A 27,087-nucleotide genomic window follows, 5' to 3' on the forward strand; every position below is an offset into this window, starting at 1 on the left:
CGATGAGAGCTTGTTTAAAGGAAGTTTTTGATTTAGTCATGTGCTGCAGTGTGAGAGAATTCGGTTGTGTTAGATTTAAGTCACAACTTCTTAGCCTTGACAAAATCTTTTTCTACAACTGCGGCTCCACAAATACTCCATATTCAATATACCATTTCCCACCATATATCCCATAACTTTGAATTTCCCCCAATGGTTCGTATTAAATTTCCTTCTCTCAAATTCTCTATAACAACTAAGATTTTTTACAATAAGCTTTGCTTTTTCCTCCAATGCAATTAGTTGTTGTGTAAAATGAATGAATGGCGCCTCTTCGACTTCACTATGTGGAATAGTAAAAAATCTCTCATCAAAACTAATCGCTGAGCAACAGCTTCTTCCTGAATTGCACTCCATATTAGCAAAGATTTATAAATACTTTGTTACGACCATTATTCTTCACTTCCTTTCGATAGGTCTTTAAAATCTAATTCAAATTTCTTAAACGCCAACTCTCTCGCTATCAAGCCAACACCACTAAGACAGTGTTTGCCACAAGAATTAGACTTCAGAAAATGAGGTATTTTTTATCCTATTCTTTCCTGTATCCAATATTTAAAAACAATACACATTTCTCCAACGCTCTTTGTGATCTGAATTATCGAGCAACTCTAACTGAGATGCATAACACTCTGATGTTGTCATGAATATAATAGTGTAAATTTGTTTCTCTTTGATGACATCTTCTTCACTACCTTTTTCGTCATTAGCTGCACTATTTTGTATAACATATTCCACAGCATTCAAATACTTATCATGTTCGGATATTATATCAGCCGGTCCATCAACAGTAATGACAATATCCTCATCACTTGCATTCTGTTTTTCTAAAAATTCCATAACCCATCTAGGCCTTTTAATATGACTATACAACCATCCCATTTCAATTGTAATAATTTCAACATTTCTTACTTTGGCACTCAATATGAGTCTACACCATTCTTTAGTTGCATGAGTTTGTCACTACAACCACAAATACTCTTTGTTTTCTCATGGTAATTCTGTGTTTGATTTGCCGTTGTTTCTCTTCAAGAGATATTGAGCTTAAATAAACTAAATGAAGCAAAAGTACAAAAATACTAAACTTAGTGCCCTAATCTATCTTTAAAATTTGATAGGGTTATAAGAAAAACTTATAAAAGCTTAATAAAAAATACAGTTTGGCCACTAATGTCTTTACATAAGCAATCCCTTGACATTGTTGTGATACAGCTGTTGAAGGGTCTGTACTTAGTGTTGGTGTCTTCCATTTGAGAAATCATTTACATTCTTTTAGTTTAAGAAGATAGCTTCAATTTCACCTAGTTAAGCACACTAATCTTTGACTATAACTCATTATCACCTCCATCATATCTTCGTTTACGATGAGATCCAATTGTCATATCGATGTTTAAATCCGCATATATTCAACATAAATGAGTCTTTTTTCCCCTTCCTCTCTCACTTACTCATTTACTTGTTGTTCACCGTTACCATTATTTTAAATGCTTTTATTTTTTCGTTGACTTAGTGTTCTTCACCGCTTATATTGTATTATTATTATGCACACTCACATCGGTTACTCATATTAATATTATTATAGTTTATATTATAATTCTAAGTAATATCATAAAAAACATAAAATAAACTACAAAAAACCCAATTAGAATAGCACTAATTTTTTATGCTCTATCACTGTTTTACTTTACACTCAGAGGCCGATGTTACACGAATTTTTCTAAATTTTAAAATTTACGTTAAAAAGTGTTAAAATAGAAGACATTCTTATATTATAAAGCAGATTTTATTAACTTCATAAAATTGAGCAAAAATATTTTATAAATTTAATTACAAAAGCAAAAATGCAAGCCAAAGAGGGGCCTTATTAATGATAAAAGAATTTCTTTCTGTGGTGTTTGTGTTTGGAGCTGCTGTTGTAGTTTTTGCATGGTCTCCTCCGCATTTGCTATCTTTTAATTCACACTTTTCCCGGTTGCAGTCATCTTCTTTGTCCCTTTGCATTCGATACTGGTGGGTCTGTAGCGGTTATCGTCTTAATCTGCACTTGATTTGCATTCATACCGCGACAGAATGCTAGTGCTGTTGCGTAGCCACCACTTGTGGCGATAGCAGGTAATGATCGTTTCAGTTGATCGTCGCCGAGAGGGTTGGGAAGTTTGGTGTTAGACAACGTGTTGAGGAAAAGTTCCTTGACCTTTTTTGTTTTGTCGCCCAACAAATTTTCTACTTCTTTTTTAGGGTGTCTGTTGTTTGGGCTGTGGTCGCCTTGTCTGTTGTTACGAGCCACGCAGCTTTCTGGGAATCTCCGTCGTTGCTGAGCTCTGCGATTGTGTTATCTTGCAATGTAGGTGTTGTTTGGAAGACTAAGTTTTTCAGTTGGCGTATTACGTCTGCGGTTTGTGCTACTGTTAGTAATGTGGTCGCTGTGTGCCCGGTGTGTTCGGAGTTCTTGGTTGAGCTGCCTGGCGCCTGGCTCTGTTGCTTGGCTTGCAGTGTTGTCGCCGTCGTATAGCGTGTAATCGCCTTCACTCCCACATGGTGTGTGTTTTTACCAGCTCGTTAACCGCGTTGTTGCCGGCGGTGTCAGAGCCGCAGCCGATGCCCGTCCCGCCTAGTGGATGTTTGATATTTGCTCCTGCCCCGTGGTATGTTATAGTGATCTTGTAGTTTATGAATGCGAAGGCGTCGTCAGGTGTCAGCGACACTTGTGTTATCTCTGCGTGTCACCGTGCTGCTTCTTTGAGCTTGCTCTCCGTGCTTGAGTCTTGTGGGCATAGGTCTTGTTTTTCCTGCTTTGCATTGACATACGTGGTGCATGTCGCCGCTGTACCGCCTGTTGCCTTGTTCCCACTGTCGTTGTTTGTTTCGCTCGCCTTGGCCTTGGACACACCTCCGGCTTGGTTCGCCATTAGCGCCGTTAGGGCTCCTAGCCGGCGATTTAGCAAGTTAAGTAGCGGGTCTATTGTCTGTTGGATGGTTTCTATCTCCCCCTGTAGCTTGGTTCTTCTTTTTTCTGCTGCTGCTACCAGTGCGAGATACTGTTGTTGCTGGCGCAGTGTGGCCATTGCGCAGGCTGCTAGTTCGAAAGTTTGTTGCTCTTTTTTAAGCTGGTCCAGGTTTGTTATTGGAGTTGCCAGCTTATCGGAAATGGCTGCTTGTGTCTCTCTGATGAATTTTATTTGCTGGTAAGGCGTGGTTATTGTCGCGGCTAGGACGCCCGCTGATTCTGCTGCCACGTTCCGTACCTGTGCTGCCAGTGCTGCTGCGAAGATTATTAAAGTCGCCGTGCTTTGATTGCAGGTCATGTTTGTATGTGAAAAGCCGTTTGTCCGTTGCTTTTGTGCTGGAAAGGAGTTGGGAGCTTGTAATAATTTCTTTCTGAGCCACAGTTACTGTAGAGTATCGATTGTGGTAGTTCCACATTTGTTGCTAATGACAACCTTCCCATCCCTTTTAAATTAAATCTCATCTTTTTTAAACTTTGTTAAAGTCAGCGACTATCTTGTAGGGTTTGTATGATGACGGACCTATATATCGTTAAAAGACTGCTAATAGCTACAAATTTATCTCTTTTCGCTGGCTCCTCCCTCTAGTTCCAGGGTATCACGCTCTTTTCACGCCCTGTAGGTGAATTTATTCGATGCCTGGTGAGTGATGGCTGTCACTGCTTCTCCGAAGTCATCAATCAAAAGTCTTCTAGTATTAAATCTCCCATAATCAGTTTTCTCACTGGTTGCGCCGTTTTCCTTGCAAGGTCTGGGTAAATTTTAGTGATTGTCTCTGCATCTGTTTTACTACCATTTTTATTTACAACAGCCCCTCAAAAATAGCTTTCGTCATGCGGATCAGTGAATTGGCCTCGTAAATGGCTGTTTGTTTTCCTGGTAGCTCTCTTGAGTTTAGTTTTGCTGCTTGTCCTGAAAAGGTTTCTGCAGCTGTAAACCTTTTGATCCACCTAGTAGTTGCCATGTGCAAGCCACCTGATTCTGTCGGTACCATTTCCATTTACTATTACCTCTTTCGCTCTCACTAAACGACATAAGCCTGAAGAGACGATGAAATATTATTGAGAAAAAAGCGCATTTTTTTGGCTTCTGACTAATAGATTAGATACACCTAATTTATTAAGTCAGCTAGTTTTTAATCTAGTAAGTCAGGATATTAAGTTGTTGTTTCACATTTGCGGCTGAATGTATTCTAGAAAACCACGAAGATAAGTACTCTATCTAAAAACCACAGCAATTTTCTAGAGTAGATACCACTATGATCCACTGTATCTACTTTATCTTGGGTCTAAATAACGGCTTCATTTTTTCTTTTCCTTTGGTATACTGATGCATTATTGGAATTGTTGCTGCTTCTGAACATGACGCTGGTGCCTTCACTTCTCACAAGGTCGGGTGCAATCATCACCTGCTTATTTTTTTGTTTGTTGCTTGGCTTTGCTAATTCTTGTGCATATCACATAGAAAAGAACTGCAAGGTCTCTTCAAATGAATCATTCGTGCTGCACTTCTGTTTATTCATGATAATTCTTTTAGTGGAAATAGTGCAACCCTTCAAGAGCTTGTGGAAACATATTAGAAGTGTGTCACTTAGACGCATTCCACTTACATTGCTTCCATAGCATTAGTTTCAGTTCCTTTATTTATCCTGTACAATGCACTTAGCTACTTTCTCATCGTCCTCTCCATCACAATCTTGTGTGTAATGATGATGATGGTTATACTAATGTTTGTGTTTGAAAAAGAGCATACTAAATCCCCATTTTCCCTCTTTGTCTCACACACACACACACACACACACTTAATCTCACTAAACCTGTGCTGTTGTTTTTGTGCTTCTATTTTTGTGTCTCCTCGTTATGCACTATTATTGCTCTCATAATAATATTAAAATATACCCACTCACAACGTGATTGTATCATCATCATTATTATTATTATCATTTTTATTATAACACCACCAATGAAAATAAAAATTAAATTAAATTGGAATAGTACTAACTTTTCATACTATATAACGATACTACTTTGCATCGGCAGGAGATTTTTATACATAGTTTTTAGATGCTTTTAATTCTAAATTTTTAATGGTTTGAAAGAAGTGTTAAAATATAGAAAAGTTTAACAAATTTTATCAAATTATTAAAAACGGCATATTTCATAAGTTGAATAAATTGAGGAAATTGAAGAAAAACCCTAAAATCCTTAAAATTCTACCAAATCACAAAAGCAGAAGCCATACTCGGAGCCAATTTCTTATTGGGGAGAAAACTGGAATCTTTGCATTTGTTTTCTTCCCATTTGCAACCAGCTTCCTTCTTGCAAACATCCTCCACTTTGCCTGTACATTTTTCTGTTGCTGTTTGTTCATTTCCTTTTGTTTCTCCCGCTTGGGTTTTCGCTTGTCCGACTTTTGTTGTATTCAATTTGCACTTTTTCTCTCCTTCTGTAGCCTTATCATTCCATTCACATTCTGACTTTAGGCTGCATTCTTCGGGGATAACTATTGCTTCACAATCTTTGCTGATATTGTTCGCTTGGTCCTTGTTGGCTGGTGTCAATATTTCTTGTGACGCTATGGGGGGTTTGGTTAAAGCTAAATGCGAGTAAAGTTTGTCAGCTTTGGCGCGCAATGCTTTCAGCTTGGTGTTTATTACCTTTGCGACAGTCGCTGCCTCTGATGCTGCGTCCAGTTTATTGGCTGCTTCTAATAGCTTCTCTTCCCACTGTATCTTTGTTGCTGTGCCTGTTGCTGCCAGCAGGGTTGATGCGCTCATGTCTACACAAGCGGCGCTCGCTTCCGCCCGGCAGTCGTGGTTGGTGCCCGCTGTCCCCAGAATTACGCTTTTGCCGCTGCCACCTCCCTTTGTCTTGTAGAGCCCTTTGAGCTGCGCTAGTAAACTGCGTATGTTGGCCCCTGTTGGTTTGACTGACGGCATCTTTAGGCAGTGCGGTTCAAGTTCCCTATACGCTGCTTTGACGCCGGCTTCATTCCAAGACGTAACATCCTGTGTTAGTGTCGCTCCGCAGACATCGGTGTTGGGCTGGTCCCCCGAGTTTTTTGCACACAGACACACCGAAACTATGCAAAGAGCGTTGCCTGCTGTGGCTACTTTACAGTCAGCGGCCCTGTTGCCGCCTTTTGCCCCCGGGCATTTGTTTTCTGCTAAAGTTTCAGCCTTCCCTGCGCCGTACGCTGCTGTTTTTAGATCGTCCAGCACTTTCTGTTTCAGGTCTGTTAGTGCTGGTCTACTTTCCGCATCGAATCTTGCCTGAAGTGTTGCCGCCTCAGCTGCTATTGCTGCTGCAGCTAATGCGGCTGCCCGGCCTACGCTGCTCGTTTTTTGCATTGGTGAGATTTTTGCAGCCTTATTGTTTTTGTCTTTGTTTGCTAAGGAATGCGCTATGTGTTGCCATGCCAGCCATTGTTCCTGGCAGCTGTCTTTCGATTGGACGTCCTCACATCCTTTGGCTTCGGCCTTGGTTTTGATGCCGTCCGTCGGAAAGGCCTTAGTCCAATAGTCATCTGCTAACGAAAAGTTCACTTCGTTGATAGCGGCGATTTCATCTGTTTCGAGCTGGGCTGTTGGCATGTCGGTGCCATCGTCGTTGGCTATTTTTATTAGGGAGCACACCGTGGTTAGTTCAGCTAAATTTAATGCTTCACTGTCGGCTGCGTGCGAATATCGGGTTGCTGCTACTACAAACAGGAGTAACACACTGGCGTGAGCTGGTATCAAAGTCATATTTATTGTGTGTTGATGGTTATACGCTTAGATGCTTTGCACTCTAAAATAGATGCGTTGGTTTCATTTCAAAGGAAGTTAGGGAACTCTTGAGGCGCCTTGCCGTGTACTTTGGCACTTACCCTCACGGGTTGGTACCTGTCGTTCATTTTTATCAGAAAAAGTTGTTCTTTATGCGTAGTGCTAATACTTCTTCCGGGTTTTGTGGGTGGTATCGCAACGATGCCTTGCCGCTGGAGGCTCAGATTTCCGCTTTGGCGTAAATTCCTTTTTAAAATTCTATACTCGTTGACTTTTTTAAATTTTCCACCGAGCAACCGTCAGGTCCATGCAGTCTGACCAGCCGAGGGTAAGGCTTAAATGCATTTATCCGCACCACGCCGTGAGGACATGGTAGTGTGGGACTCAACGCTGGAGGCCAGCGTGCCTATCCACTAAAACCCCCTTTGTTTCTTTGAGAATCGACACATACAGGTGGGCCACCGCATGTGTGCGATTCTAGGGGGCGTTGTCCATTTGCCGTCCATCCGATCCCTCCCACATTGCATCTGAACCATGTTTACCATATCCATCTGCCTCCCCGGCCGGAAGTTGGGTCAGGGATTTTGGTTCCCCCACCTGAGCAGGGTACTGAACCGTGGTGCAACACTAAGTAATGGTTCTTTCTTCATGGAGCAGCCACAGCATATTCAGTATTGCAACCGACTTTTGGATGGAACATTTGGCTTTCCAGTCGATTTCTCTTCTGGTACGTGACCCTGGCGCCACATTGAGGCAGATTCATTCTTAGTGTAAGCTAAATAATCTGCGCCCGCGGGGATTCACCCAGGAATTATCTGCGACGAGCACTCTACTTAACCACTAAACCAGGGGCCGGTTAAGTTGCTGTTGTAGTCCGCGTAACACAAGCATGTTAAATCTTTTGCTACGGTTGTCACCTGGATTTTTTCTGAAGCCGAGTTGCACCGTTCCGTTCCTGTGCTGAACATCGGTTTCTTCGTCGCTTGTTGGGGTTGATCTCCCGACAGAGGGTGCTTTAGGTGTTGTCGTGGCGTTGTTACTAAAGCCTGTATCATAGCGTGAGTCAGCTTTTGCTGTCTACTCGGTTTTATGGCGCCCAGTTGCATTTGTTTTACGGCTGTTTCTGTCAGTTGTCGTTCTGGTTCGTCGCAGGTGCGTAAATATTTACGCTTTGCATCTGCTGCCTGTGCCTCTGGAAAACTTTGTTTTGTCTTCTGCCATGTTTGTTTGCTAAAAGGTGAAAAAATTGGCGGCGTGAAATTAACTGTCAGCGTTGTTACAAAGTACAGTTCCTGTCCGTCGATGATCGCGTGTCGTGTGTCGGTTCGTGTTAAGTCTGTTGTGTTGGATTTCTATGAGGACGGCTTGTAAATTGCGCAGAAGAAAGAGAATTCTTTGCTGTTCTTTGTGGCCGCTGTGTTGGCCAGTGCCGCCGCCAATAGTAGTAACAACGATGTTGGTGCTGTAGCAAATACGCCATCTCCCGACTTTTCATGTCCGTATCTGTTCATCCCTAGCTTTCAGTCGGGACTTGCAAACTCTGGGGGTTCAGAAACGGAAAAATAGTTGAGTGGCCCCAGTGTCTACAATAAAGTCCACTGCTTTTCTTTCAAGCTGCTGTTGTTTACCGCGCGTGGCTTTTAGATTGATGAATACGATTTGTATCCATTCACATTATTTCTAGCCGCCTATATCCCTCATCTATGAAATATCGTCTTTCGACACCCTATTTTTCCACTAAAATAAAAGCTTTATATTCTCACTATTACTTGCCACCGCTTGAAATCAATACATAACATGAAAATCACACGACAGAATAAAAAACAGTCACCACCATCATCTCTGTTGCACCCATTCATTTTTTGTGATGTGGTGTTTTCTTTTGAGTGCCCATGGTACTTCCATCCGCCGCATCATATGTGACTTCGTAATTTCGGCCCCCAGTTTCGCCACTTCTTCCATTTCATACTTTATGTGCTTCATTCTGGGCCTTGAGAATGATTAATTCTAAACATTGAAGAGGAGTATCTGTTGTTCTCTTCCTAGGAACTTCTTACATTTGTAACGTAGATTGTCATTGGTCTTTCATTTGTTCCATTTTTAAATAATTATCTGATAGCTGTCGATTTCTTGCACGTGAGCGACACAAAAGCTACAACAGGATAAAAGTCTCATGAGAAATGGCTCATCTATTCTGACTTATTCCCTCTGTGTTAGATTCACTTGTATTATTTAAAGTCACCTTGTTTTTAATCTACTAAATAAGCTATTTAAGTTGTGCCTACACACCTCTAATTGCATGGCCCCAGAAAAACAATGAAATGCTTCGTTCTATCGAATATTTTTACCAACTCTACTGTGCATAGGGTGTTAATAAGGTTAAATGCTTCTACACTGCCTTTTAATGCAATAATTTTATTTTTGTCTCTTTTCATTTGCCATTTCTATGGTTTTCCGGATAGTTTTCAAAATCTTTAAATGTTGTGATATTTTTTGAGCTTTACACGTATGTTTAGGTACAATCATTCTCTGCATACTTGTTCACTTCTCTCAAGTTCCAAATTCTGTTCATAGCTGCACTCTCACAAGAATTACACGTAATTTATTAGCTACACTTTCTGCATTAGATAGTTTTTTTCCATAATGCTGCTTTCAGTAGAAATAATGCATTCTTCGAGGAATTCTCAGTAACATGTGGGAAATAGTAGGCTTAGTCTCTTGCCACACTCACTGCTTCTCCGTTGCAAATTTAGAAGCTTAATTTGTCTTCAAAACTGTACTCTGTCTTTTCATCATCTTACCGTGTATAACAATGAGCAGTTCCATGTTATTGTTTGACACTCCACATATTCTGTCTCCTTTTTCTTTTCTTTACGCCTTTCTTAATAATATTATCCGTTCCCTCCCCTTTCCCTCTTACTCACTGTCCCTCCTACTCACTTTGATTTCGCACTTACCACTGTTCAAATATTTTATTTTTTTCTGTCCATATAGTCTTCATACTAACTCCTATTATAATATTCGTATGTATACACACTCACAACACTCTCCTATTATTATTATTATTATTATTATTATTATTATTATTATTATTATTATTATTATTATTATTATTATTATTATTATTATTATTATTACTGCTCTTATTATAATATTTGTATATACACACACTCACAACACTCTCCTATTATTACCATTGTCATTATTATTATTATTATTATTATTATTATTATTATTATTATTATTATTATTATTATTATTATTATTATTATTATTATTATTATTATTATTATTATTATTATTATTATTATTATTATTATTATTATTATTATTATTATTATTATTATTATATTAGTAAATATGCACAATAACAGTACAATGCCATCATTAATATCATTACTTTTATCATTATTACCCTAAATTGCTCTTAATATACATAAAATAAACAAAATAAACCTAATCAGAATAGCACCCACTTTTAACACCTTATCACCTTATGACTTAGCAGTCATATACAACATTAATACCAAAAGCTGAAATATATATATATTTTTACAAATTCTCTAGAAAAAGCTCCATAAATTTTACAAAATAGAGCAAAAATAGTTAGAGGTAAAATTCGACGAAACTCATAAAAGCAGCAGCCATACTCAGAGCAAATTTCTAATTGACGATAAAACTACGATTTCTGCACTTCTCCTTTTTTGTATCCTTATCATCTTCACCATATTTACCCTTTCTAAATGCACAATTGTGTTTGTCACCTGTTTTGTCAGCTTCACAATTAGACATATTTGGTGTGTTGCATACACAGGTTTATCAGCTGCGTGTTCTGCATCTCTTGTCCCTACTGCTGTGTTTTCTTTTCCTGTCTCTTTAGGTTTGCATTCCTTTTGTGTTTTGTCATATTCGCAGTGTGTTTCCGGACACTCTGCTGGGGTATTGTTCTTTTTGGGGCAGCTCTTGCCGTTGATATTTGTGTCTTTGCCTTTCGGTGCTTGTACAGCAGTTCCTGCCACGGGTGTTTGTGCAGGCAAGGCGGCTGCCATCGCCAGACTGTAAGCGCAGTCGGTTTGTTTTTCTATGAGCGCTATTTGCTGTGCAATTCGGTTAGCTGTTTCGATTTGCTTTGCTTGGGATTCTAAATTTTCTGCTGCCGTCCATAGATGGCCAACCCAAGGAATGCCTGTGACTCCTTTTCCGGTTTGTTTTTTGAAGTAATTGGCATAACTTACACAGAGGTTTGATGACGTGCCGTCGCAGCTTGCGCCGTTTAGGCCTCCGAGGTAAACCAGTGTCTCGCTCGCTGACGTTTTTCTGCCTAGAGTTGACTCGAAACTATGTATCGCGTCTATAAAAGCGTTTGCGGTAAGCTTCGGCTTTACTTGTTGCGGACATGTTGCCTTGAGAGTCGTCCAGTGGGTGTCCGGATTCGTGATGCTGACTACCCAGTTCTGTTGTGTGTCGCCGGCTGGGCATTCGCTGGCGCCTGTGTCGGTGCCGTTGCAGAGGCAGAGAAAGTCGCCGATTATCGATCGGCCTGTTTTGGCTTCGACACACGTTGTCGTCCAGGCTGCAGCACCATCCAGTGTGTTTGTTGTGTCGACCGCTGTGTTTGTGCCATCGCCGCCCTATAGGGCGGCGTTGAGTTCCTTTTGTATCTTTGCTGGCAGGGTGGTTGTCACCTCTGTTTTTACAAGATTGTATTGATGCTGCAGTTCCTCTAATTTGGAGGCGTTTTGTTCTATGATCAAATGAAGAAACTGCCATTGCTGGTCATACGTTATTTTCTTGTATTTGCTGTGGTCTTCTGTTCCTACCTTTGCATCTGCCGCCCTCTCCGCTGCCGACCACCAGTGTTCCCATTTTCCGCCCCAGTCTTTGGCATACGAAGGCGATACGTACACTTCCGGCATCTTTTTTCCTTTTTCTTCTGTTAGTTTTGTGTCGAACAATGCCCGCCAGTTGTCGTCGCTTGTTGTTAAATTGAGTTCAAGCATCGTCTGCAGAGCCTTTCCTTTATCTGGTGTGATCGTCGCCGGCGGTTGCTGTGCTGCCGCTAGGGCCTGTAACCGACACATGATTCCATGGGCTTGCGCGTTGTCGTCCGCTGCGCTGCTCGCTGGCCGGATAGCATAAGTTAAGAAAGCTAGCACTGCTAGTACGCAAGTGTTAGCACACATGCTACGCTGTGGGCCGTAAGCACCTACGTATATTAAAAAGACAGAAAACTACTGGAAAAAAACGTTTTTGTACATAATTATGTAATACCAAAAATTTACTGATAATGACTTGCAGCTGTTATAGATCTGATTTAATCAACAATTGAACGGAGTCTCTTCGTCGTCGGTGGCGCGCTAGGATATTCTTTAATTTGTTGGGGTGGTTGTTTTTCTGGTTTGTTTCCGGTACTTTCTGGCACTTATTGTGCAGTGGTCTTCTGCGCTCGACTTGTGTTTCACAAATTCTCGGCTTTAAAAAGGTACCCTTCTTTAAACGCATCACCACAAATCTCAAAAAATTAAATTTTTCCATCCATTGTATAAGTTTGAATTTTTCACAAATATATTGTGCCAAATTGTTTACTCTCCAACTTCTTGTACAAACTAAGACATTTAATAATCATTTTTCCTTCACTTCCCATGCGGTGGGCTATACAGAAAAAAATGAATGGGACCTCTCCAATATCACCACTATTTTGAGCAAAGATTCTCTCCTCATAATCCAATCCAATCATTCCTCTCTTCAAAACAAATTTCTGTCAACCAGCTTTTTCCTGGATCGCATTCCATATAGTAAAGGTTTGTGGATACTCTGCTCTCGCCGCCATTTCTCATTTCCTTTCAATAACTTGCCAAATGTATATTCAAATTTCTTGAGTGCCCAAACTCTTGCCATTAAACTTCCACCACTAAGATAAGGTTTTCCTCTAGGAGGTATTTTAAGAAAAAGACGTAATTTTTATCTTCTTCTTGTCTCTCTGTGACAAACATTAAAAAAACTAATAACATCTTTTCGCGGACTCTTTGACAATATCCTTCTAACTAAAGTTCTGTTTATTTTCTGCAGTATTTTGTATAAAATGTTTCACACCACTCTCATACTTATTTCTATCACTAACTATAACATCATATCCATCCAAATGAATTACAATATCCTCATCACTTGCATTCGTTTGCTGTAAGAATACCATAAACCATCTAGGCCTTTTATCATGACTATACAAACCTCCCATCGCAATTGTAATAATTTCAACATGGCTTAGTTTGCCACTTAATATTAGTCTACACCATACTTGAGTTTCATGAGTTTAAACTACAGCCACAAAAACTGTTAGTTTCTTAGGATTCTTTTTCTGTTATATTTCCCTCTGTATAATATTAAAGAGATTTTAAGCTTAGAAAATGGAAATCTAATGACAACAATCGAAGCAGTAAAACTTTCAAGAGTCCAAATTTTTGGACGTAATTTAGCTTTGAAAATATGGAGAATTTTGAAAAAGTGATAAAAAAGCTGTGAAAATAAATTAGTTGGACACTAACGTGTTTACATATATTGATACTGCCTTTATATTTTTGTGATTTAGATATTAAATGATGTATGGTTATGTTATGAAACGTATCTTTGAGCACACATCGACAATTTCTGTTTTAGAATGTAGCCTCAACCCCATACAGTGTAGTTCATGCATACACAGTCCCTTTCTATGCATTTCCAAGAGACATTTCTCATCTAGTTGCTCTACTTGGTTCGCTATACTAAGTATTTTTTTAGTTTCGTTTGCTGAAACTTCACACCATCTGTTTTCGTCATAATGTTCCCATCAGAGCGACTTTATGAACTACTTATATCACTGCTGTGGATAACGTAGCGGCTCCATATGCTTTGGACATGAAACTCTGTCTCTCAATGATTGTCTCCTCCACCACGTCCTTGTGTATAATGATGAAGCCACTCGTAATGTTTTTGTTTAAAATTGATAACATTCTATTTTTGTTATCTATATCTCTCTGTCTTTGACTTTTGATCTTCCTCTACTAATACTCCTCTAACTTTCCATTATCCGGTTGCTCACTAACTACCATTTCAACCCTTTCCATTTTTTTATATTTTCCACCATGGCAGTTAATTTGATCTTCCCCACTACTTTCATTATAAAAATAGTTCCACACGCTAACAACAAACTCCTATCATTATTATTGTTATTGCGATTGACCTAGCCAGTATTCCAAAATCAATAAAATAAACAGAATAAACCAAACTAGAATATTATATAATTTAACCCCATCACTGTGCTACTTTTTATACATTAGCGACTTTCACTCCATAATATCGTAATATCAAAATTTGTATATTTTTCAATGGTTTTATAAAAGTATTAATATATATATATATATAATTTTATAAAACTTTTTCAACTCCTCCTAAAAAAATAGAACTTCATAGAGTTTCAAAAAATTGATCAAAGATCCTTAAAATTTTAGAATCCTTAATATACTACAAACTCACAAAAGCAGCAGCCATCAGATAAATTTTCTTAGTTACAAGAAAACTGGAAGAGCGGCATCCAGGAGTTACCGGACCAGTGTCTTCGACATAAGTAATCAATTCACAAAAGGCTTTCTTTCCTGTTGGAATTGTTCCAGTTATTTTGGCGCAATCCTCATGGGTCTGTGTGGCAGAGCATTTGTTTTCTGAAGCTGCTCCTAGTTTGATTTCTACCTTCCCTTTCTTTTTGTGCGTGCAAGTCTCTTTTTCCTTATCCCATTCGCAATCTCCTGTGCATTCAGTTCCCTTTTTTCCACTGCATTGTTTTTCTGCCGATTGATCGTCACCAGAAGCCGCTTGTCGTGCTTGTGCTTCGGCAGCTATTTGTTTGACGAGGCCTCTAGCTGTGGCCTCACCGACTGCTGTTAGTGTTTCTAGGTTTTCTATTTTTGTTGCTTGCTCTTTCTTCTGATCGCCGAGGTAAGCTGGCGTTCTTTCAATTGCCTTCCAAAGTTACTCCTCAAATTTTGTGCCTTCGGTACCGTAGTATTTTGTTATTGCTGTCGTTAATTCTGGGGCTTTTGACTCTTGGCCCTCTTCCGCTTCTGTTTTGCCGATAAGTGCTTTTGTTACCATCGAATTGAATTTGCTGTTGGCTGCGATGGTTGCGAAGTCGCGAATTCTTTTGGTACATGCGGGCGCTGGATTGGTGTTTTTTAATCCTTTTATCGCTGTATTGGCTTCTGTATTTAGGTTGCCGATGAAGTCTACCTCTGCGGCCGATATCGCTTTTGCGCTGGCTGTATCTGTTAGCCAGGTGGCCTTAGCGTCTGTTGGAGATCCATCATAGATCAGTTTTACTTCGAATTTTCCGTTCTGTTGTAGGTTGCTTGTGGCCTGGCATCCGTTTCTGACTGTTCCGTCCCGCTGACATCGTGCCTGCACATGTGCGTGCGTTATGACTTTGGCTGTCGCCTTCTCGTTGTCGATGTTCGTTTTGTCGATTGTCGCCGCATCCAGGGTGTTAAGGTCGTCTGCGCAACCCTTTTTGTTGATGTTTCCTAGGTTAGCTTTGGGTACTTCCTTGGCGGTGTTGATGTTGGTGTCGTCTTGTATGTGCAGCTGCAGTTCGCCGTTGCCCTCTTTTAGCTTCTGTTGCACGTCGTATAGTGCACGCAGTTCGGCCACATTTTTTTCTGCATCGAGAATTGCCGGTCTTGCTGTCGTTAACGCTTCTTCGCAGTCGTTGATGATCTCTGCTGCCGACAGCAGTACTGGTGCTAATTTTGTCCTTAGGTTGCTGCTTCCTAGGACGGCCGCTGCGATGAGCTTGCCGAAGTCTTTTTTGTTTTCTTTTAGGTTTGCTTCGGCTTCCGAGTAATCGCCTCTGTAGACGTCTATTTGTTTTTCAAGTCTTTCCCAGCAGCCGCAGTTTGTGCTACAGGCTGTTGCATCGGGTGTCGCGGCCGTGGTGGCTACCGCTACCGCCAGTAGAGCGATTATCGCGTTATTGCACATTCAGAGTTTTTTGGCAGTCGTAAACTTCGAGTTCTAACGAGTTGGTGACGAATCTTGCTAGATTGAAGTGTGGTAAAACTTTTTAGCCAATTACCAGTGTTCAGAGCTACTACACAGCAGAGATTGCACAAAGAAAGCTTTAGAATCTGGTTGTCTGGCTTTGCCGCCGGTGTGACACAATAGACTGCATTAGAACTTAACCGGTGTTTCGGCGTTAGTTCGAAGCTTTGAGCAACTTCTAAATAAAAATCTTTGATCCAAACTGATAAACCGCTGCCGTGGTTGATGTTGCGCCCCCGCCAATATAACTCTATGTCAGGTGCACCGTTTGGGGCTGGTGACGCGTTGGCCTTTTAAAATTAGTGAATAACTAAAAAAAACGTAGCGGCCTAGCAGCGTCATGATGAAATTTTTTACCGAACTTTGCAATACCCAAAAGAAGGGCTCACTTAGCTATATAATGTATTTTGTTGAACTCACGCTTTTAAAGGGATATTTTGCCAATTTTGATTTTTTGAACATTCCCGACACATACTGCAAAAATATAAATTTTTGACTTCCCACAGAATTCTTTATAACGGTATATCCAGTTGATTTTGCATTGATGGAGATAAGTGACAGGTACGTTATGAAATGTGTATTATCATTTTAAATGATAGGGTTTCTCATATTTTCGATTCATGAAAATGTTGGTTTTACCATATAAACCCATGAAAATTATAATAAAATTTAAAGGCTAACTTTGTGTTTTGACACGTTGCCACTTTGAAATCCAATTTATTTAGTTTTGTATCTTGTGGATCTATCCATTTGAACGATGGGGTCTTCCAATCTTTGAAATGGAGTTCTTTTTTCTATACCTGAAAGTTCAGATCTCATGGTTTCTAATCTGCTTTATTTGCTGCTAATACCTTTGCCGTACCGCCAGCTTCAGTAGTGATGTAACATTTTCGGTTTTTTCGTATGCACGACACTTTTCTGTCTGGTGCAAAAGCTGTCTGGTTTCATGTTACTTTCATTTTTGACTTGGTAATGTTGCTCAGATATGTAATCTATATTTCTTCTGATCACCCTTTATTCGTTACAGTAAAGCTTCTTAAGTTCTCATCCTTATGTAAATTACCCGGCCCGCTAGTGCTTTCAATTTGATATTTATATACCAATATGAAATTAATTGAGTTTTATTACAGGCTTTTTATACTTGAGAATCAACATCTAACTCATCGTATATGTAATAATTTAAGTAGTTTGTGTTATACTATTTCTCTTTTTCTGTTCAATGTAATTCATGAGTAGTCCAATTTTCAAAATCTTTTTCCCAATAAAATTATATATTTTCTCATAGTTCTATCCACTATCATTATACCTGATCAGAAAAAAAATTGGAATTGCTTCACGCTTCACCATTCTCTCTATGCTTTTTCGCAGCTGCATATTAGTATTCACCATCACATTAAACATTACAGTCTCAATCAATTAAGCAAATTCTGCGCCTATCCATTTTTTAGTGAAATATGGGAAAGATCTGTTGCTCATCCTCTCGCTCTCCCACCAACTAATATACTTGCATTGAAACATCTACACACTTTCTAGTTTTCCTATTTTGTCCAAAATTTAGTCTTCACCACCACTCATACTATAATATTAGTACATCCACACTCATAATATATTTATTATTATTATTATTATTATTATTATTATTATTATTATTATTATTATTATTATTATTATTATTATTATTATTATTATTATTATTATTATTATTATTATTATTATTATTATTATTATTATTATTATTATTATTATTATTATTATTATTATTATTATTATTATTATTATTATTATTATTATTATTATTATTATTATTATTATTATTATTATTATTATTATTATTATTATTATTATTATTATTATTATTATTATTATTATTATTATTATTATTATTATTATTATTATTATTATTATTATTATTATTATTATTATTATTATTATTATTATTATTATTATTATTATTATTATTATTATTATTATTATTATTATTATTATTATTATTATTATTATTATTATTATTATTATTATTATTATTATTATTATTATTATTATTATTATTATTATTATTATTATTATTATATTTGTACATGTACACTTACAATACACTTCTATCATTAATAATATTAATATTGTACTACTACTATTGCAACATCAATCAATATTCATAAAGAACCATAATAACAATTTCTCATATTATCACCTATCTTTTATATCTTATCACCCTCCTGCATTACACCCATATTCCACGATCATAAATATTGACTTAAAATTAAAATTATTCACCTTTTAACTAATTTTCACGTTTTCATCAAGAAGCGTTAAAAAATATACGGTATTTTAGAAATTTTACAGAAGTCTCCGAAAGTAAAATTTTTTATTAATTTCATAAAATTAACTGATACTCTTAAAAGTTTGATTATAGAGTCAAAACTCCAAGCAAAAGAGAAACCTTTTGAATGACAAAATAATTGCTTCCTGTGGTGTTTGTTTTACCATCTGTCCCTGTTGTTGTGGTCACTTTAGCTTGGCACTTTTCTTCTTTGAATTCACACCCATCTTCATCTTTGCACTCACCCTGCGGTTTACCCTTGCAATTTTCTTCTATTTATTTTGATCCGCTGTTACTGTGGGTTCACGTTTCTTTTGTGTTTCAACCTTTCTAGTGTTTCTTATTCCCTCGACATCGCTTAGCGCCGCTGTTGCTTCTTCTGTTGTTATTCTGTTTTCTCCTTTCTTTTCTGTTTGGCTGGCGGTGCGGACACTTGCCTTCATTGTACTTAGTGGTGTTTGAATACTTTCTGGGAATTTGTTTGCGTCAGTGCCATATCCTGATCTAATGAACTCGATGACCACTGCCTTGTTGTGTTCGGCATTATTGTTGTCTTTGACACCCTGCAGTGCTGGCATGCAGTTTCGCACATCCACCCGTAGTTTCTCATCGTCTTTTAGTGCCCCTCCGCTTAGACCTGTAGGTGTATTAACCGTGATTGAGTGTGCTTTCAGGGCTTTGCACAGGTGGTGCTGCAGGTTTTTGTTGTCGTCGAGTTCAGCGTGTTCCGTTAAAGGTGGCTGCTGGCATTCTTTGTCGGGGTCGTGTTGCTTAAATAGAGCTGTGGATGTGTCTGTATATTCTGGTTTGCTGTCTGCTTGGGCACCTGTTAAGGTCTTACTGCCTTTCCCGGTGCAGCCGTTTATGGCTGTCGTGAAGGTTGAGCTATAGCCCGCTGCGCTGCTGCAGGAGGTTAGAGTACCTAGCGTTATGTGTTGCTTGAAGAGATTTTTGATTAGTTGTTTTCTGTCTGTTAGTTTGATTTCTTTTAGCTTATGTGGCTTGATTGCCGGGTGTTGGGGGCTTATCTGTGATAGCTTCGTCACTTTGTCGCACAGTTCCGTTGTCCCGCTTTCTGTTTCGAGCTGTATTCGGCTGCTGCTGCTGCTGCTGCCGCCGTTGCCGTGCACGTTTCCTGTGTCGAGTTTTAGCGTCGTTTTTGCCAGTGCCGTTGTCGCTTTTAGGACACCTATGTGCTCCGAAATCGCTAGCATTGCTGCCTCCACGTCGTTATTTGCCTGCCTCACTCGTGCCTTCTGTTCTTGGTGGAGTCTTCGGAACTTGTGGTGGAGCGCCATGTAGAGACAGCGCTTGTCCATGGTGTCTGCAATCCCGGCTGCTATTTTATATTGCTGCGCATCTGAGCTTATCTGTTCGATGTTCGTGGTCCTTTGTTCATTCCCTTGTTTGAGCAACTTGACCAGCTCCTTTAGGTTAAGCTGCTCGTGGAATACCGACTTAAAAGAATCCGCTGACTCATTATTGGTTTCTATCGGTGAGGCATCGCTTCCGGTAAAGGTTACCAGCAAAAACAGCAACACTGCGGTGCACCGCGTTGGTTGTCTGGTGGTCGTCTTTTCGACCCGAACGCACTTCATCATTTTACTTTGTTTCGACTAATACTTGGAGTCCAGTTGATTTTAGGAGGTTTTCACGTTTTCTGTTATATTTATCCTCTTGCATATAGCCTCATATGACATGCTTGACATGTGAATCATGTATGAGTGGTGTTAGTAATCATGTTGTAGTTTGTCGTTAGAGACTCTTTTTCTCCTTTGCTTGTTAGGTTAATGATCACCTTCAAATTTCTTTTGCACTGTAGACGCGGCTGTGCCGCACAACCTTAGCTTTCTGTATATTTACATGGCTGTTGGTCGCGAAGTCCGTTTAGTTTTAATATTTAGTAAATGTGTTATTTTAAGTCAAAACAGCCACTTTCTTGAAGCCATTTCATTGAACCTTGTTTCATTATTTTGGACTACTTCCATAGTTAAGGCGGCCTTGGTCCTGTTTCAGTTAGTGTTACCATTTCTATTTCCTGATTTTAACGTGCAAAATAGGATGCTTACATTGATTAATTTGCTTAACATTTGACGCAAATACTCTTTAACTATTACATCGTTACGCAACTCTTTCCCTGTTACCTTTCTTTCCCTCAGTGCTCCTCGGTCTCATGCCTCTAATATCTTATATTTATTGTTCTTTGCGCTTGATAATCCCATACGTTTACTCATCAACAGTGTTAAAGCATTATTTCACGATGCACCAGCTCTGTTACTACTTGTAGTTTAGATCTTTTCCATATTACTGTAAAGATACCTAACCTCTATGCTTTCTGCGCTTCTGATCTCCGTTTATGGGTGACTTAGCTTTGTTTCACAGAGTTTCACCTTTCCACTGAATTATCGTTGAGAATTGCTGTTTTATACCGCTGATCTTTATGATACAGTAATGCTTCTCCATAACAGAGTTATTTCCGATACATATATTTTTCATGCGCAGAGTGATTTCGAAACGCAATCTAACTGCTTATGTTTTCTCCATTACAACCTGTTAGTTCGGTCTTTGCATCACTGTTTTTACAATGATGATACACAGTCACAACACTCTCCAACAATTGTTATTGCTATTGCTATTACTAATAGCAAAATAAACCAAATAAGAAAATTTCATAATGGCACTCATTTTTCATACACTTTCAGCCTAATACGTTACAACTATAGAACACGTTTATACACATTTTTATAAATCTATGTTTTAACTATTTTCACTAATTTGCAGATTTTAATTAAAAATTGTTAAAATATACTAAAATGTAGCAAAATGGGAAATTATATAAATTTCATAAAATTGAACAAAAATCCTCATAATTTTAGAATTTTAAAATGCCACAAAACTTACAAAAGTAGCAGCTATAAGAGATAATTTATTATTGACGGAGAGACTATTATTCCGACACCTAAGCTTGTCCTTATCATTGTCACCTTCGCCTCCTTTTTTCCATCCACAATGCTTTTCACCATCCTTGTTTGCTTCCTCACAAACTCTCTGGGTTGTATGCTTACTGCAATATACACTGGTATTTGGCCCTCCAGCTTCTTTGTTTGCTTTTTCGAGCTCAGCTTTTACCTTTTTTTTCAACTCTCACTTTTTGCCAGTTTCGCCATCGGTATTAAAAACGCACTAATTTTTTCTAGTTTTTTACAAGCGCATTCGCTGTCCCATGCTTTATTGCATTCTTCCTATACTTTTCCTGCATTTTTCTTGTTCGTTTGGTAGCTCAGCATATTGAGTTCTTCGGTATTCACTGATAATTTTTCCTGATTTGTGTTTGATAATAAAAGAGGGCTGAGTTCTGATGAATCCCCTAATGATTTTGGTAAAAATCATTAAGTTAAGGTGGATACACATCTTGTCATATGATCAAATGGTTTCGCGAAAAATCAATAATCAGACAACAAGATGTGCGAACTCGATATTTTACACGACTCTCTTTACCAATTCTGCCCCGAATTACACTTAAAACGACTCAACAGCTTAACGTTGGCTTGCCACGCATTACTTGACTGTAAAACTCTCACTCTTACCGAACTTGGCCGTAACCTGCCAACCAAAGCGAGAACAAAACATAACATCAAACGAATCGACCGATTGTTAGGTAATCGTCACCTCCACAAAGAGCGACTCGCTGTATACCGTTGGCATGCTAGCTTTATCTGTTCGGGCAATACGATGCCCATTGTACTTGTTGACTGGTCTGATATTCGTGAGCAAAAACGACTTATGGTATTGCGAGCTTCAGTCGCACTACACGGTCGTTCTGTTACTCTTTATGAGAAAGCGTTCCCGCTTTCAGAGCAATGTTCAAAGAAAGCTCATGACCAATTTCTAGCCGACCTTGCGAGCATTCTACCGAGTAACACCACACCGCTCATTGTCAGTGATGCTGGCTTTAAAGTGCCATGGTATAAATCCGTTGAGAAGCTGGGTTGGTACTGGTTAAGTCGAGTAAGAGGAAAAGTACAATATGCAGACCTAGGAGCGGAAAACTGGAAACCTATCAGCAACTTACATGATATGTCATCTAGTCACTCAAAGACTTTAGGCTATAAGAGGCTGACTAAAAGCAATCCAATCTCATGCCAAATTCTATTGTATAAATCTCGCTCTAAAGGCCGAAAAAATCAGCGCTCGACACGGACTCATTGTCACCACCCGTCACCTAAAATCTACTCAGCGTCGGCAAAGGAGCCATGGGTTCTAGCAACTAACTTACCTGTTGAAATTCGAACACCCAAACAACTTGTTAATATCTATTCGAAGCGAATGCAGATTGAAGAAACCTTCCGAGACTTGAAAAGTCCTGCCTACGGACTAGGCCTACGCCATAGCCGAACGAGCAGCTCAGAGCGTTTTGATATCATGCTGCTAATCGCCCTGATGCTTCAACTAACATGTTGGCTTGCGGGCGTTCATGCTCAGAAACAAGGTTGGGACAAGCACTTCCAGGCTAACACAGTCAGAAATCGAAACGTACTCTCAACAGTTCGCTTAGGCATGGAAGTTTTGCGGCATTCTGGCTACACAATAACAAGGGAAGACTTACTCGTGGCTGCAACCCTACTAGCTCAAAATTTATTCACACATGGTTACGCTTTGGGGAAATTATGAGGGGATCTCTCAGGGCTGAGTTCAGTTTCTTGAGATCGGTTATTGACTTTAGCGCCTTTGGTGTGAAGGCTCCTGTCGCTTCCGCCCGTATGTCTGTTTCTTCAATTTTTCCCCATAGCTGTTTGTGCCATCCGCTGCCTGTCTTGTTGCAGAGTTGTGTCGCTTCTTCGTCAACTGACGATGGACTTGTTTGGCGCAATACCTGTATGTAGTGCGGAATGTGCTTGCTAGTGATCAGCTCTTCATTTTTTTGGTTACCGTGCCTGTCGCATGCGCAGAAAGTTTCCGTTTCTAGTTGCTTCAGCTTAACCACAGCGAATTTGAGCTTTGACAAGATGTCACCGTCCTCGTCGCTGCCGTCGGCTTTCAATTGAGTCAGCGCAGCGCCTCTGCTAGTTATTTTCACTAGCCCGGTGGCTAACGTTAACTTGCTTGCCTGTGCGGCTCCGGATCCGTGTATCCAGTTGTCTCCGTCCGTCGCATCGGTTAGAGGACATGCTTTGGCACCGCTCTTTGTGTCTGAGCCCACTGTTGTTGCTTTTCCTTGTAGTGCGCTATGTACTGGCTTTTTTGTTTTTGTGGAAGCTTCTATCTCCTCTTTTGGTCCTGTTAAACAGCCGTCCAGCAGTGTTTCCAGTTTGGATGTTTCTAGTGCCGTGTCTGCCGTACTTTCCGCTACACAGCCATGGCTTGTGTCCCTTTTGGATTGTTGGAACAAACGCCAGAAGCAGTGAATGTCGTCAGCGGCAAATTCTACTGTGGCGACGTAGTGAACGGCTTTGTTTAAGATACCTTTTTCCGTCGATTTGAGTTCGCCGACAGCGTCTGACATTGCTACTTCCAGAATTTTGCATGCTGTGTATTGTTATATGTGTCCTGCTTGATGGCTTCGTAGATTTCGAGCTTTTTGGCTTTTTTTTGAACCTTAGAGTGAGCCGAGGCGGCGTCTTTAATTAACATGAGAGCAAGCTGTGGCGCTTTGCTTAGTTCCGCCTCCAACGTACATGTCGGCGCCCACACAGTCTACTCAATTGCCCCTTTCGATACCGCACCGATGACCGCTGTAGTCGCCAGTACGAAGGCGATGATAGTGGCTGCTACTGTCTTCTGCAGATTCATTTTTTTCTTTGTTTTAGGCACGGTTTACGGAACCGTTTTGGGTATAGCTTAGAGGTTTGCGTCTAGTAAATCAGTTTATCAATTTATTTTCGAGTTTTTTCACCCATAAGAATTTTATAGGTGTCGTTAAGTGGATTGTTTACCGTGTTATGTTGCGATATGCGACTGGAGACTTCTTGGATATGCTGTGTGCCATCGCATTGTTTTCCTTTTGAAACTGTCTCTTCCAACTATTTACTTAGCACAACTGATTCGTCCTCGAAGTTGAAGCCCTTAATAGAGTTTAAAGGGCTCACTGCACAGCGAGCCCTTTAAACTCTGGTGTACTTTCTCAAATTCATTACGTTGTTGGCTTGGTTAGGCATCTTCTAAATGCAACGGCGATGGGTTTAGTTGAGTTTTCAACTTTTAAAAAGGCACCTGTTGGTGTCGAAGAAAATTCCGCTTCTTAATCTATTCTGAACCTTTCTATATATATTCATGTGTAAAACATTTATCCTTCATTTATTTAATGGCTTCTATCAGCTGTTAATTTTCCGCCGGCGTTTCGGCTTGGAATAGAATGACAGTGCTGTTTATTCCCCTGACGACGTTCAACCTTTGTTCTTTGCTTATTCTCAGTAAGCAGGTTCTTGTAGTACCATCGTTTAAGGCTGGGTACTTTTAATGCTTAAATCTCTTTTTGTTCTTCTTTCTTTTCACTGATACATTCTGTTAGTGATAACTCTGCGATTACCCTCATGTGAATTATGATTTTTTGAAAACTTTTATGGTTTTAGTTTTACACCAATACGGCAGTAGTGGTGTACTATCATCGACTCTCCTCACTCTATACATATCCTCCATCTACCCTACATGCACTAATTTAATCAATTACGCATTATTATTATTCTTCTTGTTTCCACAATAATCCGGTGGTAGTCTTAGTTTAAAAACTCCTTCTAGATAACATAGTACATTTTCCCACAAATGTTATCCATTTTCTATAAATATAATGAGAAAACTTAGGCATTATCTCATACTTCCTCACTTGCTCCTTCTTTACTTTTACCTTTGTCTTTACTGCTTCTATTCTGTACATCCATTTAGTACACCACTATTATTATAATATTCGTATGTATACACACTCACAACACTCTCCTTTCAATACTATTATCATTTTTTTATTATTACTCTTATTATAATCCTAACTACTATACATAAGAAAATCACAAAATATTAACTCAATTAGAATAAAATTTATTTTTCATACCATGAAACCATACCACATTACACAAATAGGCCACTTTAATAGACAATTCAGAAAAATCTCAATTTTTTATATTTGAAAACTCTCACTAATTTTCAAAAATTTTTGAAAACTGTTATTATGTATCAAATTTTAGTAAATATTAGAAAACTCTTTCAAAATAGCAAATCTCATAAATATGTATAAATTTAGCAAAAATCATTTATCTACTTAACTATATAATCAAAAATGCAAGCAAAAAGAAAGAATTCATAATAAGGGAATTGCTTTCTGTGGTGTTTGTGGTTTTGCCATCACTTCTCTCTTGGTTTTTTTTGTTCTTTTCTACCTTCTCTCAATTCACATTTTGGCACCTCTTTTCTTTTTTCATCATATTTGCATTTTTCGTCGACAACACACGCTTTTTGATCTTTTTTCATTGCAAACTTGCTCTGGGGTTTTCTTTTCTTCTTTTTCCGCTTCTTCTGCCTGCATCAATATCGCTCTTAGTTTGGCGATCGTGTCGGAAAGATGCATTTCGTAATAGCTGAGAATAGTGCTTAACACGTTTTCATCTGTACTTTGGGACAGCTTCTGCTCCTTCGGGTTGCTGCCAACTCTTTCTGTGATCGTTTCCTCGTCGACTAGTTTAAGGGTATCGGTAATCTTGGCCTCATCGCCATCGCTGAGTAATTCCACAAGCTCCACTTTGCCGTCTTTGGTTTTTTGTTCCTCTTTACTCAGAAGAACGTCCTTGGTTATTTGCAGTAGATCCACTCTTTCCGTTGGTTTTCCGGTTGTGTTTTTGAAGTTTTCGGACAATTCGGTTTCTATGCCGTTCACTGCGTTTTAAAGATTGACGAAATATGCCGGCTTCCCGACGCCGCTGTTGCTGAGTTTTGTTAGGTCTTCCAGAGTTGCTGTTGTGTCTGACGTGGCTACCTTAACGTAGCCTCCTGCAAGCTTCAGCTCGTTTCCAAGTGCTTCTGTGCCATACTTTCCAGCGCAACCAGCTAGAATATGGCACGCTCGGTGCCGGAGGATTGCTTGTTTTCTCCGCTGTCGGTGCCCGAAAGCAAGTTTCCGAACCCTGTTTCAGTTAGTGCCGAGCTTTGCAGTTCTGTTGCGGCAACGGGTGATAGCTTTCGCCTGCATTTCGTACCGCTAATGTCATCCGTCCGTGCTGTCGCTATTGTTGTGTCCGTCTTTACGAGGCATCCTGCTGTTCTGCTGCCTTTGGCGCCGGCCATCATGTCGAGAAACTCGTCTAGGTTGCCTTTCAGATATGTTGCATGCACAAAGGTTTTTATGGCCTGCGGAAGGGCCGCGTCGTACAGGTGACTGATCGCTTTGCTTGTTTTTTGACTTAAATAGGCTCTCAGCAAGCTGACCTTTTTTGCTTCTTTGGTGCCGCTTTTTTCGCCATGTAAATCCCTGTGCGCAACTCTGCTGCTTTACTGTTTTGTATTGCTTTCAACTGGTCGCTGCTGCTTTTTATTGCTGCGCCTCCGTATGTGTCTAGTTCTTCGCTCAGCTCGCAGATGGGCTGCCAAGCCACTTTTAATAGTCCCATTCCAGCTGCAGCGTCGACATGTCGACAATTTAAGCAAGTTGAAACCAGTGAAAATAACAATGTTCGCAAGTAAAGACCGTAACGGTTTTTCATTGGTCTTTTAGCCAAAATATTTCTAACCTTTTTTCGGCAGTTCCTATGGGTTAAAAAAATAAAAATAAAAAGTTTTCTTGGGCCTGTAAAACCGCCTTTGGGTGTGAGTCATTAAATGGTAGGAAAAAACCACAGATTTTTAGCTACCTGATACTGCAACCTTCCAACAGCACCGCTATCTAATACCCAAGTAAAAAATGAAAGAAA

At 39.4% G+C, this 27,087-nt stretch overlaps 2 protein-coding genes and 10 pseudogenes across 2 annotated transcripts, besides 15 other annotated features; 1 reads left to right on the plus strand and 11 right to left on the minus strand.

Moving 5' to 3' along the window:
• Positions 1-27,087: part of a sequence feature (sequence corresponds to BAC RPCI93-1I18) that runs on past both edges of the window.
• Positions 91-921, minus strand: Tb927.6.5720 (annotated as a pseudogene).
• Positions 1,604-1,666: a sequence feature (AT_rich).
• Positions 1,846-1,869: a sequence feature (AT_rich).
• On the minus strand, positions 1,867-3,344 carry Tb927.6.5730 (annotated as a pseudogene).
• Positions 4,823-4,845: a microsatellite.
• Positions 4,961-4,996: a microsatellite.
• Positions 5,010-5,031: a sequence feature (AT_rich).
• On the minus strand, positions 5,257-6,789 carry Tb927.6.5740 (variant surface glycoprotein (VSG, atypical), putative; the record flags this gene model as incomplete). Its single annotated transcript, XM_840545.1, has 1 exon — positions 5,257-6,789. The coding sequence occupies one exon, from the start codon at positions 6,787-6,789 to the stop codon at positions 5,257-5,259; it is 1,533 nt and encodes a 510-aa protein (XP_845638.1).
• On the minus strand, positions 7,662-8,321 carry Tb927.6.5750 (annotated as a pseudogene).
• Positions 9,862-9,960: a microsatellite.
• Positions 9,996-10,160: a microsatellite.
• Tb927.6.5760 lies at positions 10,417-11,993 on the minus strand (annotated as a pseudogene).
• Positions 12,275-13,270, minus strand: Tb927.6.5770 (annotated as a pseudogene).
• Positions 14,176-14,219: a sequence feature (AT_rich).
• Tb927.6.5780 lies at positions 14,308-15,816 on the minus strand (annotated as a pseudogene).
• Positions 16,530-16,550: a sequence feature (AT_rich).
• Positions 17,487-17,945: a microsatellite.
• Positions 18,233-18,262: a sequence feature (AT_rich).
• Tb927.6.5790 lies at positions 18,284-19,797 on the minus strand (annotated as a pseudogene).
• Positions 19,291-19,319: a microsatellite.
• On the minus strand, positions 21,077-21,379 carry Tb927.6.5800 (annotated as a pseudogene).
• Positions 21,545-22,882: a sequence feature (This Tn10 insertion is an artefact from the BAC construction and is not present in other BACs covering this region or in Tb927 genomic DNA.).
• Positions 21,659-22,867, plus strand: Tb927.6.5810 (transposase of Tn10; the record flags this gene model as incomplete). Its single annotated transcript, XM_840546.1, has 1 exon — positions 21,659-22,867. One exon carries the CDS (start codon positions 21,659-21,661, stop codon positions 22,865-22,867), a length of 1,209 nt encoding a protein of 402 aa, XP_845639.1.
• Tb927.6.5820 lies at positions 22,872-23,986 on the minus strand (annotated as a pseudogene).
• Positions 25,450-26,880, minus strand: Tb927.6.5830 (annotated as a pseudogene).
• Positions 26,931-26,951: a sequence feature (AT_rich).

This window comes from Trypanosoma brucei, chromosome 6 (genome assembly GCF_000002445.2).
Source record: "Trypanosoma brucei brucei TREU927 chromosome 6, complete sequence".
Lineage (NCBI taxonomy): Eukaryota > Euglenozoa > Kinetoplastea > Trypanosomatida > Trypanosomatidae > Trypanosoma > Trypanosoma brucei.